Source organism: Erythrolamprus reginae, chromosome 1 (genome assembly GCF_031021105.1).
Source record: "Erythrolamprus reginae isolate rEryReg1 chromosome 1, rEryReg1.hap1, whole genome shotgun sequence".
Lineage (NCBI taxonomy): Eukaryota > Metazoa > Chordata > Lepidosauria > Squamata > Dipsadidae > Erythrolamprus > Erythrolamprus reginae.
In genome coordinates, this window is record NC_091950.1 from 228,465,111 (window position 1) to 228,485,878 (window position 20,768).

The following is a 20,768-nucleotide window of genomic DNA, read 5'->3' on the forward strand; positions in this document are numbered from 1 at the left end:
ATTATAGCAATAGTAAGTGGGCAAATTTAGAAAGGAAAGAAGGAAAGAAGGAAGGAAGAGAAGGAGATGGAGAAGGAGGAGAAAGAAGAGGAGGAGGGCAGCATTTCATATAAATGAGGTAAAGTATTCCTGCTTTTAAAAATAGCATGTAACAGAGCATAGTAAAGCAATGAGACTTTGAAATTTCAAGGAATTTTCAGCATTCAAATCACTGCAAAGTGAGGTGGTTACCTCACAGAGGAACCCCAACTCTTTTTAGTAATATGCACCTAAAAATAAATATTGTATCTATTACGTACATGCAATATATACTTAGCTGTTCTTGGCTTTCCTAGCTTCCCTCTGAGATAACTAGTTTAATTCAAACACAGTCTTTACCTGAGAGCCGTCTGGGCACATCGGTGATGGCAGGAAGCCCTGTACCTCGTGTGGAGGACAAGGGAGTTGTGGAATGAATGGATGGTGAAGTCATCTGGCTCAAATATGATGGGTAAGACTGGTCATAAGACCATGGAGGGGATGACTGTGCTTGTCTGGGGTCTAAAAACAAAACAAAGGAGAAAATAATTTAAAATGAAAGACAGGAACAGTTGGTGGAGACAGAAAGTCTAAGTACGATATGTAAGATGGGAACATATGAGAAGAATTCCAAGCACTGGGTCTTTTTCTTCCCTTTTTACTATTCAGAACTGACAACATCAGGCTGACTCCTGAAACTTGAAATTAAAAGCATTCATGTAAAATGCAGCCCAGTTTAATTTCAGAGAGGATTTTGAGGACTGAAGCTGAAAGATATGTCCTATGAAAGACTGATCAAATGCTTTCCAATAGGAAGAATAACTTCCAGATTAGAATTTTATGAAGGGGATAAAGGAAGTTTAATAGATGATGTTAAAACAACTGTCAGTGATGAAAGTCCAGGAGCTAGGAAATCTGATGTTAAGAAACAAGGACATGGAAGAGGTACAGCAGAAATAAAACTAAAATGAGAGAAGGGATTTGAGGATGCTGCATGATTTCATTTCAGAACTATGGTTCCAGCTTTCAGTTCTTTAGCCTTTTCATTATTCCAAGCTTTATCTGGAAGAATTTATTGCTCATGAAAAACATATTAGAATCCTATATGTTGGAGATATCCAAAGTGCCAAAGTGGAATACATACGCACACATACACACACAAATAAACACACATACAAGGAAATATCAAAATAGTGCCCTGAGGAAAATTCTGGGGAATGTAATAGCATAATTCTATAATAATGAATGTATTTGTAACAGACACTCAGAGAAAAATTTTCAATTTGCCTATGACCCAAACTTGTCACAGGGCAACATAATATATTAAAACAGAAGAAAATGTTCCTATAAAAATTCTTTTTATGTATCTTTAAAAACTAAAACTAACAATAGTTTAATGTAATTTACATTGTTCCTAATCCAACCAAGTGTGTGTGCTCTCTCTCTCTCCACTAGCTTACATTTTTGAAGATTCTTTGACAGACTTTCTTACTGCTAGAGGATGAAATAACTTTCCATTGAAAATATGATTACATGAACAACACTGAAACAAAATTCATATTTTCCTAGACATAACTTTGCAAGGAGAAGACTTCTTCACTATCACCCCAGAGTGAGGGATGTAAGCTACAAAAAGTCAGATCTGATTGAAAGAGCTTCCTAATTATGGGAGCAATATGACAGAGAAACAATATCTAGAGCAGGGGTTGGCAACCTTAAACACTGAAAGAGCCACAAAGGTCCTAACCAGAAGCCCCCCGATCAATTCTGGAGCTGACCAGAAATCCAGTTCCCCCACCATAGAGTCTCCTCCTGTGCAGTCTCCTTTTCCCTCTACCTGTTCTAACCGAAAGCCCTATCAATTGTGGAGCCAACTGGCAATAGGGAGCCGCAGCAGAGGGATGAAAGAGCCACATGTGGCCCCAGTGCCACGAGTTGCTGACCCCTGACCTAGAAAGAGGTGTTGGGTTCTCCATTACTGGAGGGATTCAGAACAGAAGTTGGTCAACTATCAGGTGTTGGGGCTGTTCCAACGCTGGCCATTATTACATTGCTAGTTCCTGCTACTAACTTTACAGTGTGTTAGTGATGATATCATCTTTTCAATTACCATCTGTATGTATGTGGTTTGGAAGGGATGGGAAATTAAACTAATTTCAAAAGATAAATGCCAGCTTTAGTAATAGGCAGACAACCACAGGTAAACCTGTCTACCAGATTTGAATGCATTTGCAAAGAAGTATTCATATACAAAAAAAACTTGGATATATCCTGGATTAATGGAGCAATTTGTATTTGCTTGTTTAAAATTTGATAAGCAACAGATGCTTATGTAAAACAAGAATATGTTTGGTGGTGTTATTACATTATCTAAGACTGGGAAAAGGAATAGCTGCATCAAATTATTTAAGAACCACTGAGGTAGGCTATAACCATGTACCAAACCTGCTAGGAACCATGTTTGGAAACCTTTATCCAAGTGCTACGTTTGTCATGTGAAAGTGATACAGTGAGAAAAGTTATATAAATTCTTTTAGTATTTGCACAAGATCAGGCACATCAGGAGGTTAGTACAATTACTTGCCAATTTATATTTAAAATGATACATTGCTCGTTGGTTTCTGACAGTTACTTTGCTCCACAATCCCACTTCACAGAATATTTTGATCTAAACCAAATAATACCCAACATTCATTTCCTGACTGGAGAAATAGGTTGGAAAACAAGTTTCTTATTAACAATATCAAGCAATGTAGTTCTGAAAACAAGAACTTCATCCATGCAAGAGATATTGCTTTCTGATTCTTCTGGGAGGGATAGTTGAGCAGCAAACCATTATAATTCCTGGGGCATTTCTCTTTATAGAATAACTATACGTTAATGTAATTTTACCACTATTTTGCAAATAAAGATCCATTTCTAGTAATTAGCTGGTAGAAGAATTTTTTTCTACTGTTCTGGAAATTTATATAATCATAGGAAAACCATTTCTCTCTCCCTTCTATCTAACATCTTGTAGATTCAGCTTTTTCTCTTCCACTATTCAGACATAATTTGCTTGAAGAATTTTAGATGATAGATAGAAAAGAGAGGGAGGGAGGGAGGGTGAGAGAGATTTATTATACTTTGGGAAGGATTATTCTTCATTCTGCAAAATACATTATGAGTACATTTTTCAGAAAGAATTGTTTAGGAACCTAGAAGCATTACAGTACTCTGAAAATAAAGGAGGTGTATCCTAAATGCAGTTTTAGGGATGAATGTCCTAACTTTACTCTAATGTTACGTAGCTGCTAATTAAATATACAGAGTAAAATGTATCAATACTATAATTCATTACTTAGTGCACATTATAAAAACTTTCAGATTAAATTTAGCTGAGAAAAATTTTGCTTAATTATTAGCAATAGATTAGAGTAAATATCTAAAGAAAGGGGCAATCTGATTTCCTCCCCTTTTATATTCAAATTCCAAACTACAACAGAAATACCAATTCTAATAACAAATGAAATAACATAGACAGAAAAGAGCTTAAAATCCAAAACTTTTCTAAATAAAGATTCCAGTAAAGGTCACCAAGCTCGGGTCCAGCTAAAAATGTGTGTGGTGCTCCAAATCTATGTCTACCTTTAGAGATGATATTTGATTATTTCTGAAACCTCCCTGTATATACAGGGCTTATTACATGCACCCTTCCAAGAAAAAAACACATTATATGCTTATGGTATCTGTCTGCATTAAAGTAGAGTTCTGGGCTAGCAAAGGAAAAGATAAGGTACAAAAACTAATTATGGAAAAAAAGATGGCACACGTTTTAAGTGTATATTTAAATATTTAAAAGATCTCAAAAAGAAAACTATGATACAACTGGTAAGGAAAGAAACAAATGCTTTTAGTGACCAAGGTGCATATTAAGACCGAATTATACAAATAGTTATGAATAAGTGATTCAGAAGAAGGAAGAGGGGCAGTAATAGCAATAAAGATCTAGGAAAAAGCAAAAGCATTTGGTTCAGAAATCTAGGCATTGCAGTGATAAACATCTCCTGAGCTGGCCTGAAATTAGGGAGAGGAAATAGTTTCAAGTGAAACCTAAGATTTAATTATTCTTATCTCAGTTTCTTAATGTAAAACTCTTACTCCCAGTTATGTACATAGCAGTTTTGGCTATTTCTTACACTGAACTGTGCTTCCCAGCTTATTAGAAAACATCTTGAGCAAAATGGCAATCCATTTAACATCATTTTGTGAAATGTAATCAATTGTCTTGAATACATGTCCATAGCAAAGAGACCTATATTTTTAGTCTGTTGTGAACAATGAAATATGGTTGTGAGTTAACCTTTTGGGAATATTATGCCAAGTAAAAATAAAAATATGTTTTACATGAAAAGATTTCAGATCACATATAACTTTTTAAAATTAAAATAAATAATATTCATTTTAGAATTAAATTCAAAAAGACATATCCATGTCATCTACATCTCTCAGTTAATTAACAGACAAAGTAGCACTTTAATCTCTATACAAGATCTCTAAGTGAAATGGATGGATGGATAGATAGATGTAAAGAAAGAAGGAAGGAAGGAAGGAATTATATTAATATGTAAAAGTCTTCTTATCAACTCAAAAGACATTTTTTTTTCCTGAAAGCACATAAAATCTTCCCATCCATAGTTAAACATGATGCTTTAATAATAACGAGAAGGTACAGATAGGCCCAATAAAGAAAAGAAAACACAAATAAAAATATTAAGATGTATTTTAAAATATATTCAATCAGAAGCAGATATAAAGCAAGTTATATTGAAAATGCAGCACAGAAAAAAAATGCCACTACTGAGTGGAGTGGAGAGATTAAAAGAAGGAGGGTTCATATATTTTCCATGGATAGTTAACATGACAAAATCATAATTTACAAAGTTTATTTCTGTATAAAAACCTCACTGGTAGACCACTAAACCTAAAAATGAAAGAAATAAGAGCAGCTTTTACTGAACCTCAGTGTTACAATGGAAAATAGTTAACAAACTAAAATGTTATTTTCATTTTAAAGTATTGTTATAAAGTTTTGTTCCTTTTCCAGATGCCATAGCACAGTCTTATCTTTTACACTTTCTTCTCTAGCCATTGTCACATCTAAACGTTATAAGGAGCATCTCTACCTTGCAGCAGGAAAGGACAGTTACTGGCTATAATACATAAATACAAAATGTTAAAACCATTAAGAAGTTGAGCTTTGGGAAAGAAGTTAAAAATGATAACAGTGGCCAAAAAACCAGGCAGAACTGGGGGAAGAAACTTACTTAGCCTATAAAACTAAGATCTAGATTGGAAAGTAGAGGGAGTCTCATAATTATCCATGGGAAAAGCATCCTTTTGAACAGGAACTTACCTAGGTGACAATGTTAAGGCTTTGTCCCTCAGTCAGCAAAATAGAGCAGTGGTTTATTTAACGTACAAGTCACACAATTATCTAATAATCAACAATCAACAATTTTGGATATGATAAACATCAAGTCTATTTATTAAGTACTGATAAATTTTGACTGATTCAAAAATGTGTACTTAATAGATTTGATGTCCTTCTTTTTATTCTTTCTACTCTGTATGTATTATCTGAGCAGCATGAAGATCCTGTATATATTCCCAAAAATAATTATATCTATTAATAGATATAATTAGAATATGCCAACAGTAGAATAGTCCAACAGCTAGTATATATACATATGCTACTTTTAGCAAACTCATATTGCTAATTCATCATGACGCCTATTAAATTCACAATTATGCTTGTTCATGTATTATTTCTTTCAGACCTCTAAAATAGAAAATTATTGTACATACAAGTGACATATTTTTTCTAATCTGCATATTTTCCATGTGCTGATTGACAAGCTAAGTTTTCAGTGTAAATATGCTATTAGCAAATAAGAGATACCACAGAAATACAATAATGAGTATGTATTGCTGAAGTACATTTGCATGACATGCTGCTAATCCTGAAACCAGCATAATGTGATCACTTATGACTGCACGTTAAAAATGAATTTCTAAGACCATGAAACAATTTGAACTGATAATAAGCACTGTTTCCGTTTCAAAGAGCCTGATCAGGGAAACAAATCTATCAGCAGACTTTGCTGAAAACAAACTTAAAAATCAACTCACCCCCCCCCCCAACATCAAAATCCAAACTTGTTCTAATCCAAACTTTAAAAGTTAATACAACCAGATTATTACCCCAATGACAATAAACTTTCAATTGTATTACAGTATCTACAACTTCTTCACTGAAATTGCATAATTTCCACTGACCAAAATTTTACACTATTAAACTTTTAATTTTTTGCTATCTCAAAAATTTGCAGATTTTAAAATATTGCAACAATTATCTGTTTAAATATAATAGTAGATAAATTTATAGTTATTGGGGAGGGAATAAAGAAAACCCCAATATTTTGAACTGACAAATCATTTATATATGTTTTAAATATGTTCAAGGTTGACTCAGCCTTCCATCCTTCCGAGGTGGGTAAAATGAGGACCCAGATTGTGGGGGCAATAGGCTGGCTCTGTTAAAAAGTGCTATTGTTAACATGGTGTAAGCCGCCCTGAGTCTAAGGAGAAGGGCAGCATAAAAATCGAATAACTAACTAACTAACTAAGTAAGTAAGTAAGTAAGTAAGTAAGTAAGTAAGTAAGTAAGTAAGTAAGTAAGTAAGTAAGTAAGTAAATAAATAAATGTTATTTGGCTCTGTTTTCTTAAGAAAAAATATTTTCTTTTAAAAAGTTTTATATCTGAATAAATTCTGGTAATTTTTGCACATACTGCATACTTTGCATTTTCTTATTATGCCTCATATTTAAATCAAAAGATATGAATAAATTACATGTGTGCACACGTACATGAAGGCAAGAAAGAGGCAGTTAGCACCCATTGGAGCAAGGGTGTCAAACTTGCGGACCGCAGGCCAGATGCATTAGATGCTGTCCCTGCCCCCACCCAGTTTAGCAAAGGGGAAAAAAGTCCTGATACAGCAAGCGATGTGAGTTTGACACCCCTGCAGTAGAGTATGTTTCTTATATAGAAAATAATAAAATATAATATATGGGATTAAAAAGTACTTATACTTATGTTTATAATGAATCAATGACAATTTTCCTAACATGCCAACAATGCATTTCATAACCTGTGAAGATCAACCTGTGACTCATTAGCGGTGACTGGTTGACTACTAGGATTTTGAAAAAGCCTCTTGCTTTTGCTTCCTGTCTGAGAATGCAAAAATTTGGGATTTGCCAGGCACTTTTAAAGCCACAAAAGTTGTTTGCTGGGCTACACTCAAGTTCTGAAGGTATGTCAAATATACAGTACATATGCAGGTATATCTGTTGTATAATAACACGCATCATAATTTTAACAGTATTATACATAGAATTAAGTCTCTTTCTTTTCAGTCGGCCTTTTTCCAAGTTTTAAGATATCTTGTAAACACCTAGCTTTCATTCACAACATAAGATTCTAGGTTTCAGGGTTAATAGTGAAACTTTAAAGTCCGTTTAGAAATTTGGGAGACTTGGAGTTCTAGTTCTGCCTTAGGCAAAAGCCACTGGGTGACCTTGAAGTAGTCGCTTTCTCTCAGCCATAGAAAGAAAGCAATAGCAAATCACTTCTTGAAAGCTTTGCCAAGAAAACTGCAGAGATTTCTCCAGGCAGTCTCCAAGAATCTTACGATTGAATGAAAAAACTCTTTAAGGAGGCCTTAAGTGCTAAAAAATATGTATTTTGATCATTTAGATTAATTAGCTTGGAAAAGTAGTTTTCCAAACTGTATACTTTTAAATAAACATTTTAGCAAATTTGCCGCAATCATTTCAAAATTCAGATTATTCTGAGGTATTTTATGGGATGTAATATTCAAGTACTATTATTTCCTTCATTCCACTAAGCTGTGACCTAAAGCTTTATAGAAGAAGATCAGTAGAAGTGGGTCAAGTTGTCCTTCAGAAAAGATTGCCTAATTACAAACATTCCCATTGAGGAGACTCTCAGGAAATTCCAGATCTTCAGACAACGGTTTGTAAACCATAGTTTCATTTTATGCTTTCCATTTATATCATGCATGAGCATTGTACCATTTTTAAAAGTTGCACTGAATCATCCCTATGCTAATAAGAAAGAAAGTTCCCATCCCACCCCTCTACTAAACTAAACAGTTGAGAACTTATTATAAAGATAAGATTTGATTTTGGTATGATTTGCCGTATCATTACAGAGAAGTACTATAAAACTAGCCTTGGTGCTGTGGAACATTTTAACTTGACTGCAGATAATTTTATTGAAAGTAGTACTTATATTATACTATAAAGTGCAGTATTTCTTTTCTTTTCTATAAGGTAAATCACATTCGGTGCCTAATAGTGCATTGTATTCAGTGTGGTCATGTTCTTCCATTTCTGATTGCCTCTTCCACTGAATTTTCAGCACTGAAGATTTTAAAATCTCACAAAAAAACACAGCCAGGACTAAAATAAAAACTTTGGAGTATAGTGAAAATCATCACTATCCCAAAAAGCCAATGAGTATTTCAACAGAGAATAAGAATTCTATGCAATACAAACTGCTTTCTTTTGCCAAGTAGCATGACCTCTGTCATCTAATTTGGATGGAATTTATTTACTGCTACTGTTCAGCTAGCCTGTTCAGCTAGCCTGAATTGATAGCAAATTCCCAGGGTTATGTTTTTAATACCATTCAGATAAACAGCTATTATTTACAAGATGTTAATGCTGTTGATATAGAATAAAATAAAATACAGTATGTTGCTAACCTCAGTCTAAAAAAAAAGAAATGAACAAGATATATTAGTACATTGCAAAACTTGTAAGACATTAACTTTGTGATGAAATGAAACAATCATCACTTGAAATCAAGAAACTTGTTCTCGTTTTAATACAGTGTTATTAAATAAATAAGCCTAGTTTAAAAAAACCTACTAAGAATAAACAACATATTCATAGCTAAGCATATGAATATCTCTATCTATTTAACTAGGATACTAAAAGTTGCACCTTTTGGCATTTAAATAATTCATAAAACCTTTTACAAAATCCCTCATTGAAAACTCTGGAGATGTGTGTTGTCATGGTTTATGAATTGGCTACAAGATAGGAAAACAAGACTAAGCATTACTGACCAATATTCACATTGAAGTAATATGTAAAGTGGGTTCAACATTAATCAACATTGGAGAGAGTCCTTAAAAAAATTATCTACATCAATAGACAATATTGTCAATATTGGGTTGTTGAAGCATGGAACTCATTACCGGACTCCGTAGTATCATCCCCTAACCCCCAACATTTTACCCTTAGACTATCCACTGTTGACCTCTCCAGATTCCTAAGAGGTCAGTAAGGGGTGTACATAAGCGCACTAGAGTGCCTTCCGTCCCCTGTCCTATAGTCTCTCTTATATCTCGTATTTATTCTCTACTATATCCTCTAAAACCTTCATTGTGTATTATTGTGTATTGGACTAAGTAAGTAAGTAAGTAAGTAAGTAAGTAAGTAAGTAAGTAAGTAAGTAAGTAAGTAAATAATAAAAAAATAAATTTTAAATGAATGAATAGCATGGCCAAAAATGCAAACTTCACACATACATTAGTAGTATAGAAGCTGGCTTGTCAGGAAGGGTATCTTAAGATGAAAAACTCCATGATACATTAGCCTGGTTTGTGACTCTGCTAAAATGGTATGTTCCATGTCTGGAGTCCTTAGGATGGGAATTGCTGGGAAATATGCGGACAAAGGATGTCAAAGCAGTTAAGGATCTAGAATAGTTTCTTGGATTTTTTTTTAATTTTATGTGAAAATAGGTAAGGGAAGACTTGATAGAAGGAAATGAATATAGTATAGAAAATAGGGATAGAGCAGAGGTGGTATTCAGCCTGTTTGAACCAGTTCGGACGAACTAGTAGTGGCGACCTGCGGGTGGGCCTGTCCCCACCCTAATGCCCCAGTGCTATGCTGTCCTATTTAATCACACTTTGAAGCCATACACTTCATATAAATACCATATACATCTATACTTCTATTATCTCTCTATCTATCTATTTACATACATATATACAAACAGAGACACGCATTTTTAAAAATCAGACATGCAGGTTATGGCAAACCTAGTTAAAACATTTGTGCTCACTATAGAATGCCTTGGTGTAGAGTTGTAAGAAAATAATGTTGGGAAAATCAGGAATGCAGATTCCACCCCTGACATTCTAAACAAATGTCCTACAAATAAGTAATAAATGAATAGGCTACAGTAAAAGTTGATTGCCTGGGGTCCAAACAGCCTTCAAAATTCTTCAAAGAAAATATGTTTTCAGAATTTAAATTGATTAGATCTGCAACAGATGCAAGTTACACAAAAAGTAACCTTTAGATAGTTCTAAAACCTATTTTTCATAAGTAAGTGGAAATAATGTAGTTTGGCTCTATTCAATAAGCTGCTTATAATTAAATGGAAGACAGTGAAAATTATTGTTTATCTGCATGTGTATTTTAAACAACTAATTATTAAACTTATCTCTTTTTTAAACAAACCATCAATTTTTTTAAAAAATTCCTGACTTCTGTACATAATATTTTAGACAATAAAATCCACTTTGGCTTGCAAACTGAGGAAATATCTATAACTTTAGGAGCTGGCTGATCCATAATTGTGCTTTATAATTGGACATTGGATATATTTTATGAATAGATGGGCGTCATCCCAAGGATGAATCTTATTTTTAGATTTTATTATCATGTCTTTTAATTTTGATTTCAAATCAGAAAGAATAATCTAAAAGGTTCCAATAAGGTTCCAATATTACAAAAATAAAAACTATCCCCAGGTAATTTACATTTGTTTATACTTTTATTTGGCAACATCCTTCTCCAGTTTGAAGCAACAGAAGACCTATAATCAGTGATTACCATGGTCTGTACAAGCCCATGGCTCTGTCTCTTACCTGTAATCTGACTCTGTCCTTGTGGATTAAAAGGGCTTGGTGCAGAGTTCAAGGGGGGCCGTGGGCTCTGAGTCGGGACCCCTACTCTCATACTGGAATGAGGAATGCGCCCTAAATCACTGAGACGCTCTGAGAACAAACTAGGTTTAGAGTCATCAAGCTTCTGTCTGTGCCCTGGAAACAGCAAATCATAAAATAAAAGGGTGGTTAGCATGACAAATACTGTACTATTAAACTGCTTTATTTATTATTGTGAGACCAAAGAAAATTTAGATTCAATCTGCAGCTGGTGCAGGGACTAAAGTATGGACTATTTCACTCACTGTAGCATTGGTACAAGGAAGGCACTTGTATTGCTATCCAGGCATAGAACAAATCACTGCAGTCTTTATAACAATTTATGTCGGAGCAATGCAATTGATTGTTTAAAAGCAGGAATTTCATAATATATAAAGCTTTTCTTCAACAATTATGGCCTGACTGTGGAGCATCTATAGAAACATAGGCTAATAGTGGGGCCTCAGAAAAAAATCTGTCACTTATTATAGTCAGAGGCATGGGGGAGGGGGGGCTATGGGGTCAAAATATCAAGATGGAAGCTCTATCTGCATTATTTAATTCTTGCCCCCTTTTCTATTTGCATATTACATTGCACAGACGTAAGAAAAGGACAAGGCTTTGATTGGATAGTCATGGTTGCCATCTTGACTTTTTAAAATCTCATCTGTGGATTGTCCTCAATACAGCTGTTAGTCTCTAAATTGAACTGAGCAAATGCAGTTGAATCATTTCAACCAGGCTATTTTCTATTCTCCCCTGGATGTGTTAAAATAACATTTTAGCTTTTATTTTCATTTTGGAATAGTTGCTAAATACCATAGTAATATATCAGATTTAAGAAGTGTCAAATCAGATGTTAAACAACATGTTATCATTTATCCTCAACTGGTGCAGGTATTTTTCTATTAAGGATGGCTGCCAATTAGGAACCAGTATTGTTACATTCTTACTCAACTCTGAGTTGCCCCTCTTTCCTTCCACACCATTTTTTTCTTTCGGACAGAAATCTAACCATTTGTAAATATTCGTCATATTTAATTGTAACTGGGTTTTGGGGTAGGAATGAGGAGGTTTGCCTCTTTAGTTTGTTTTTTAATTGTATTTTGGCAGACTTCAGGTTGTTCTTTGTGCTCCGTTGTAAAAAAAATATTTTGCTGCATTTTTATTTGCACTTTCTACTTGAAATCACATTTAGCAAAATACTTCACTGAAAGTTCTACCAGGTTCTCAACAAAGAATGATTTTATTATAGAGCTTTTAATTTTATTTCTGGAATCATCAATTAAGCAATTTGCAAAAACAGCTAGTCCTTGATTATTGATTATTGATGGTAGGCTAAAACATATAAAGAACAGTTGCTAGAATTGGGTGTGTGTAGTTTAATGAAAAGAAGGACATGGGGAGACATGATAGCAGTGTTCCAATATCTCAGGGGTTACCACAAAGAAGAGGGAATCAAACTATTATCCAAAGTACCTGAGGGTAGAAACAATGGGTGGAAGCTGAACAAGGAGAGAAGCAACCTAGAACTAAGTAAGAATGTAGAATTGTACATTTTTCTCAGATAGAGAGATAATTAAAACAAAACTTTTAAAAATATGCCCTGTTAAGTGCAAGCAAGGAGGAAAACACAATTAAACTAGGGATGACAATGACACCTACAAAGCTAGAGGAGAGGGACTTTTTTGCATGGGATAATGTCTTTCTGTTTAATACACATGCTAAACACATGGTTCAAATCTAATTTGGCAACAGTTAAAGAAACAGACCAAAAAATGCAATGACAGAGTAAGCTTACTGGACTACTATTATCTAACTGTAAAAATCTATACAGTGTGATGAAGACAAAATTTAGGATATATTTTATTAAGAAAACTTTGGAGGTGATAGATTCATAATGGGGTAAGTAGTTATGATTTACATCAGACGATGCAAATGTTTTATATGAAAAAGCTTTATGGATTCCTCACAATTTTGCCAGCAGGAGACAGAATAATCTGCACTTGTAGAAAATAGGGATTTATCATAAACCATATTCTTTCAGATGTCTACAGAATGTTTCACCCACTGTTTAGGATTTACATAGCTAGAAATATTCCCATAGTTCTATGTCTTCAGTACTTGTTTATTTATTATTTATTATATTAATATATCACCTGTTTCATTATGGCAATGACCTGAGCAACTTACAAAATTATAAAAAGTTAATGCAAAATGATTAGAATTAGGAAAAATTAAATAAAACAAAGACTAAAAACCAAGAGAACAGGAGACAGGGGTGAGGATCTTTGCTCTATCAGGGGTGTCAAACTGGTGGGCCAGATGCATCACACCCAGGCCACATTCACCCCAGTTCCATGAATGGAAAAACGTTGTGAATCCTCATGTGATAGCAACATGAGACCTCAAGTTTGTCACCCGTGCTCTAGCCTGTCAACCACCTCCAGCATAGAATGTCCCATCAGCATATTAGGGTGGTATATATTATTAAATTAGAATTATGTTAGATATAGGATTCAAGCTTTTCCACAAAACATTTTGCAGAAATCCCAAATGTTTTTATGGTCAATTATAGTATGCCTCTCATTCCATTTATTACACATAATGAAGATTTTTTTTCCTCTTCTTTTTTGCAGTTGTAAGTTCTTTAAAACTTAAAAGTATCCAGCATTGCAATGTGTAACTGAAAATCCTGTGGTGATAGCTGGTTTAGATTTTGCAAGAGTGAAGAACTTCAAGATGGGACTTCTGGCTGATGTTGCGGTGGTATTGGATGTGAGGAGTGGGTGTCCACACTCCCGTGCCAAATTTTCACTGTTGGAAGGCTCCAAAAAGAGCTAAAGCCACCCTGTAGGGGTGGTGAAGAAAAGAGGGGTGCCCTGTAATTCAGGGAGAGCAGCAACTCTCTTGCTGGACTCAGGGCATCTTCCCTATCCCTTGACGAGAAGAGGCAATCATCATTGCTGCCACAAAGCTGGGATAGCTGAGGCAACAAATAAATGTGCAGGAGCATTGCAGATGAACAGTGATTGGAACTAGGTGAGAAGATCCCTTTTTATTTAGACCCTAAAAGCTAAAGATCTTCCAAAATATATAAAATTTGACTTCTAAATTGAGCAGGCATTGTTTTGGAAAGGCATTAAAAATGCTGGGATGTCTACTTGAATTTATTTGAATAGTTCACTGCTTACATAAATTGAATTAAATTTGGATTAATCAAAACTATAAGACTTGAAACAATGCTGAAGCCTAAATTGAACATGCCATCTACTGGTGAATGGAATATACCAGATCCCTAAAAGTTTAGAAAAACATTTTGATGAGAGAAATAAATAACATTCATCTGGAGGATTGTTACTGTTGCATAACTAGTTACTTTATGATTACTGGAGACTCTATTATGAGAATAAGGAAGACTTTAAAATAAAGTACATTCCATCACATTTTGTAAATATTTAAATATATCTTTTCATGTGACAACACTGAAAAAATTACACTTGGCTACAAGGCAAAGTAGTGAGTATTCAGTTTGTATAACAGTGTAAATGTGCTGTCCCCTCAAAATAACATAATGCCTAAACATTAATGTCTAAACTGCTGGCAACAAAAGTGAGTACACCTCTAAATGATAATGTCCAAATAGGCCCCAATTAGCCATTTTTCCTCTCTGGTGTCATGGGACTCATTAGTGGTACAAGGTCTCAAGTGTGAAGGGGGAGCAAGTGTGTTAAATTTGGTGTTATCACTCTCTCATACTAGTCACCGGACATCCAACATGGCACCTCATGGCAATGAGCTCTCTGAGAATCTGAAAAAATGAATTGTTGTTCTACATAAAGATGGCCTAGGCTATAATAAGATTGTCCAGACCCTAAAACTGAGCTGCAGCAAGACCATACAGCAGTTTAACAGGACATGTTCCACTCAGAACAGGCCTCGCTTTGGTTGACCAAAAACATTGAGTAGCCATATTCAGCAACATATCCAGACGTTGACTTTGGAAAATAAACATAAGAGTGCTGTCAACATTGCTACAGAGATTGAAGGGGTGGGGGTGGGTCATCCTGTCAGTGCTCAATCCATATGCCACCCATTACACCCAATTGGTCTGCTGGGCTGTCGTCCCAGAAGGAACCCCTTTCTAAAGATGATGCACTCCTAATTTCCGGGGGGGGGGAGTTGATTCCAGAAGGTCGGGGCCGCCACAGAGAAGGCTCTTCCCCTGGGTCCCGCCAGATGACATATACATACATACATACATACATACATACATACATACATACACACATAGACACACACACACACACACACACACACACACACACACACACTTTTTTCTAATATAATGATGGTCTGATTAGAAACTTGAATAGAGATAGAAATAAGAATACACATCTTTACATGAAGCAATAGTTAAGATGGGAAGACTGAAAGTTGAGAAAGGGTATTATAAGGTATGTTAAAATAATTGGTAGATTGGTACTTGAATGACTTATTATGACTTTGAACAACTAAATAATGAAGGGCTATGCCTTATATAAACATGAGTATTAATATTAAAATTAGCAATAGTGATCTGAATAGAAGTTAGAATATAGGTAGAAATAAGAAATAGGGGGAATGTTAGCAGTTTTTAAATATATAATAGAATATAAGTAATTATTTAAGGGAAAAGATTAAAGGGGGAAAGATGGTACAGTATTACCATATATCCTTTACAACACTAAATGGAGTATTGAAATATTGAATAACAACTTTAAAAAACCACCCTGAATATTAATACTGGGATTATGTAAGTTTAATTATTATAATAATTATGATTATCATTATTGATGTATATATCAAAATTAATTATAAACAGGGGCTACACTATTTATGCATTGATATTGATGCATATTTAAAAATAAAAAACTAGTATAACTTTTCAAAAAAAGAACTTCAAGATGCAAGACTAAGACAGGCAGTTTGCTTAACTATAGAAACCTATTTCTATCTGGGCTTCTCAAATGAGGAATTGCATGTAGTGGCAAGGAAATCACACAAATGTGGGGAAAAGCAATGCAAGAACACTGAATTAATAAATTATTTATACAGAGCAATAAATAAATGTTCCAAGGGATAGTGTTCTTGTTTGCTAGAATTTCTTCTAGAGAGGGACACAATAGTTAATCCTATTGACTGGTCATTTCTGCTTCTGACCTCCACTGCCTCCTTGAAAAATTTGCAATCAGTTCTTGTCACCCAACAGTAATGAGGGGGGTAAATCTTTCCTTCCTTCCTTCCTTCCTTCCTTCCTTCCTTCCTTCCTTCCTTCCTTCCTTCTTTCCTTCCTTCCTCCCTCCCTCCCCCCTCCCATCCATCCATCCATCCATCCATGTACATTTTTCTGCTTAGGGATTAAACTGAAACAGGGAGCCTAAAATTAACTTCATCCAATTTGTATGATCTATTGGGTTATGAAGGGAAGCCGAGCTTGATTCTGTTTTTTCACCTAAATAAAAAGGTCCATACAAAATGATTGTTAATTACTTTGTGTAACTGATGAAAAAGGAACAGCAATCTTATACACATGCCCCATTAGATTTGCATGACTGTGTGTGTGTGTGTGTGCGTGTGAGAGAGAGAGAGAGAGAGAGAGAGAGAGAGAGAGAAATGCACGACTTGTCCTACACAAACAAGATACATGCAGAGAGACACATACACACAGTAGGACCTTCTGCTTTTATAACACATATTAAGATATATTAATGTCATAACACATATTATAATGTTTAATAATACATATTAAGAATAATCTACAATGAACTTATTTCTGACTAAGTCACAAGATCAAACTACTTATTATGACATATTTTTAAAAGGATTCTGCCCACTGTGTAGAGTAAGTAAGAATTACGCCTGGATTCTTTGTAACAGTAGCTGCAATGGGGTGAAGTTATTTCTGTTGCATCACTATAGGGCAATTTATTTTTTAATTTAAATTTCAAGCAAAATGATTATAGGATTCAGCTCCAAACAACCATCTAGCTTTATTCTGAAAGGGAAAATAAGAGTGTCATAAATCATCTACAAAGAGTAAATTAGTGATTCTACAAGAGGATTTCAGAAAGAAGTCAGGAAAAAACCCAACTCTGCACTAAAAAAATTCTATATTAATATAAATGTTTAATTGTGAAAATAAGTGCTGCTCTCTTGGTTGGCTTTCATATTCAACCCTCCAGCTGAGTTGTACAATTCAAGGTTGTTTTTATTTTAAAAGCAACAAAACTTAGCCAAACCATTTTTATCCCAGAAAACGGAAATCTTGGAGTCCTTCCAGTCTGTTGGGTAGACATAATTATGAGAAGAAATATATAATCTACCCAAGAGACATAATTACATAATTAAGCCCTAGGCTCTATACAAGAAAAGTTCTTATAATTCTCCAAACAAGGTGCTATACAGACTTCATAACTGTTACTCACATGCTGAAATGAGAGCAAGGCTGCTTATTTTTTAAAATAGCTTTAAGCACTTTTTTGAATAAGAAATGGAATCATTCTAGTAGCAGAGATATGAGACCTTTATTTTTATTTTTATTTTTAAAAAAAACACAGGTAAAGAAAAGTGGGAATGCAAGAAAAATAAAGCAGTTATTTCTAGTCCAGGAACCTCAATTCTTTGTCCCATTGCCTGTCACCAATTTAACCCTGCTGTTCTATTCAGGTCTGTGAGAGCCGAAATCAAAGTTTGAAACCCTGTAAAAAATTTTCCCTGCATATCTGAAACTTGAAATTTCATGACTTTTCATCATTTCAGGAGTTCTCTCTATGAGAATTTTTTTTGGGGGGTGGGGGTTTTCTAAAAAAGTCACACTTGTACTGTTCCCGGGTCACCCTGCCCCGGACCGAAAACTCTTCATTTGAAGTGCTTATGTTTGGTCAATTTGAAATCTTTTTTCACTTGGAAAGTAGTCTGAACATTTCTGCACACAATGATATGAAAATTGAACTGAAAAAAATTATGCATATTGCTTTATTTTGATTATAAAAGGCAGACCCCCCGTTTTTGTGAATTTTTCTTCAATTTATAGATAGTTTAGCTTGAAAAATGTGTTCAATTTTACTAAAGTTGGTGTGGGATTGGTAGATTGAACATTTCTGAATATAAGAAAAATATAAATGAACTGAAAGAAATGATTCTTATTGGTTTTTTAAAATCAGAAATAAGCCCTCCCCCCCCTCCCCTTTGGCTGCTTGCAAACATTTTCACTTTATATTTTTTCAGACTCCAAATCTGAAATATTTTTAATATCTTATGCATTCATTTACTCAATTTAACATTGCTGATCATCAAAACAATATTTTTGGGGTGGGGGCTAATTTTTTTCTGGGCAAAGAAAAAACTCACGTTGAGTCCGTTTTCTGGTCATATATGACCTGGACCAAAATGGGTTTTTTTAGGTACTTGAATTTGGTCTTTTTGAAAGCTTTTTTCACTGGGAAACATGTTTGAACATTTCTGAACATAATGATATGAAAATTGAACTGAAAGAATTGACGGTTATATTTTTATTTTGATCAAAATGCCCCCCCCCCCTTTTCTGAAATTTGTGTCAATTTATTTTTTTTAAGGCTACAAATCTCTAGGGAATTTTTCCAAAAAACTTTTGATATACTAAATTGAACATTCCTGATCATAAGAAAAATAGAAATGAACTGAAAAAAATGATGCTTATTGGTTTATTTTCGAATATAAGACCATATTGTCTTATACTCGAGTATAAGCCTACTCGAGTATAAGCCTATTTGAGTATAAGCATGGGGGCCCATTTATGAGTAAAATAAACCAATAAGCATCATATCATTATGTTCAGAAATGTTCAGGCTACCAATCCCACACCAGCTTTAGTAAAATAGAATGCGTTTTGCAAGCAAAACTATCTATAAATTGAAAACAAAATCACAAAATCGGGGGGGGGGGGCGCATTTTATCAGCAAAATAAACCAATAAGCATTAATTTTTTCATTTCAATTTCATTTCAATGTGTGCAGAAATGTTCTAACTTGTTTCCAAGTGAAAAAAGCTTTCAAAAAGACCAAATATAAGTACCTAAATTGATCAATTTGTGGTCTGGGTCAAATAGACCCGGGAACATTACATTAGGGAGTTTTTCTGAACAGCACAGCAGGGTTAAGCCTTCCAGCACAAGCTAGCTAATTTCTTAATTTCCGAACTTCATTTTTCTCTTTCCTATGATGGTAGGGTTTTTTTTATAACATTGCCCATAGTATTTTCTTGGATCATGTGACAGGCCTAATCTTTATATGCATGGCTCCTGCAGTGATATTGGTTATTAAGTTGGATTTTAATAGGGTGAATAAACTGGAATGACAGGGAATGGTTCTTAATTAGCAGAAGAACCTATTAGCATTCCCCCTGTTCTAGATGCAGTTGTATTTTTCTAAAATGACAAGCAAATAAGTCTGGAAGTCTCCTTGAACTTCAATCTGTTTCTAACTCCTCCAGGAGGAGCCGAGAGCTGGGTTGCACAATAATGCCTATTACATAAACTATGTCTGTCCCTGATCCAGTTGGATCTGCCAATTACCCATGCCTTGTTGAAATAATGGAAGATTGATTGACTGCCATAATAAATTCACTGTGAAGTTGCCCTGAAGAGAGTCTGGAAGCTTCAATGGTCCAAAATAGAGCAACTTCTAGCTGCTAGCGAGTGCATAATATTGGACCATGCAGAAAAATGCTCTGTGGTTGCCAACTGTTTTCTAGGCACAATCTAATACAGCATTCAAAACACAAAATGCCTTCAGGCTTAACTGTTTGAAGGGCCATATTTATCATGTTGAACTTGCCATGTCAGTAAGATCAGCTGGAAAGTTCTACTTAAATATGTCTGTTATAGAAGCCAACTTAATTACATGGGAATTTGCTTTCTCCTGCATTGTTCCCATGAACACATTCTGTTTGGAACTACTTTCTCTGCATTTTAAAAGAAGTTTTACCTCTTTAACTAGAATTATGGCATGTTTTTACTTTTATATTCATTTATATCATAGCAGTTTTCATCCCTCTGCATAGAGCAAAAGCAGTATATTGTATATATATATATATATAAAAATAAGATAATATCTGTGTCATGACTTTCAATCTACCTAGAACTACCGTTTTACAGTTAGCAATGCTTCCTACTGTTCATTGTCAGATATTAGAGGCAGATGGTAGAAATAGCACTCATAATTATTTGCACCTGTGAAGTTGCTAGAATAATGCTGTTAACCTGTAGGTTATATACACAGAATATGTTGTTTAGTACTTTTACTTCCAACCCATTAAATCAATCTATGTCCAGTTTGGCATGTTGCAAGCCTAAGGGACCTACTAATTAAATTTGACAGGTGAAAAAATATCTAAGGAGAAACAGCAATGGAAAGATATCTTGTTTGATGAAAATCTTTTACCAGTTAGATTCCAAAGTCTCATCCTCTTTCTTTATAGTAGCTATTTTGGTTTTTCTGTTTCAACACTCTTTAGGTAAATTATCCCCCTTCTGTGCAGATGAATTAGGGAAGTGAAAAGGTGCTTTCTTACTAATTTCCACCCGGAGTCTTTGGAGAGGGGCAGCATACAAATCTAATAAATTATTATTATTATTATTATTATTATTATTATTGT

The 20,768-nt window shown here is 34.5% G+C and overlaps 1 protein-coding gene across 4 annotated transcripts in view; it reads right to left on the reverse strand.

The window, feature by feature from the left end:
* RUNX2 (RUNX family transcription factor 2) overlaps nucleotides 1-20,768 on the reverse strand; it is a 260,435-nt gene that overhangs the window by 106,423 nt on the left and 133,244 nt on the right. For 2 of the 4 annotated variants that reach the window (XM_070732445.1, XM_070732447.1), the window contains one exon: nucleotides 379-540. The exons of 1 other annotated variant lie outside the window; for it this stretch is intronic. In XM_070732445.1, coding sequence (XP_070588546.1) covers nucleotides 379-540 — 162 coding nt within the window. Of the gene's footprint in view, nucleotides 1-378; nucleotides 541-11,036; nucleotides 11,211-20,768 lie in introns of all 4 variants that reach the window. One more of the 4 variants, XM_070732444.1, reaches the window with a different exon arrangement.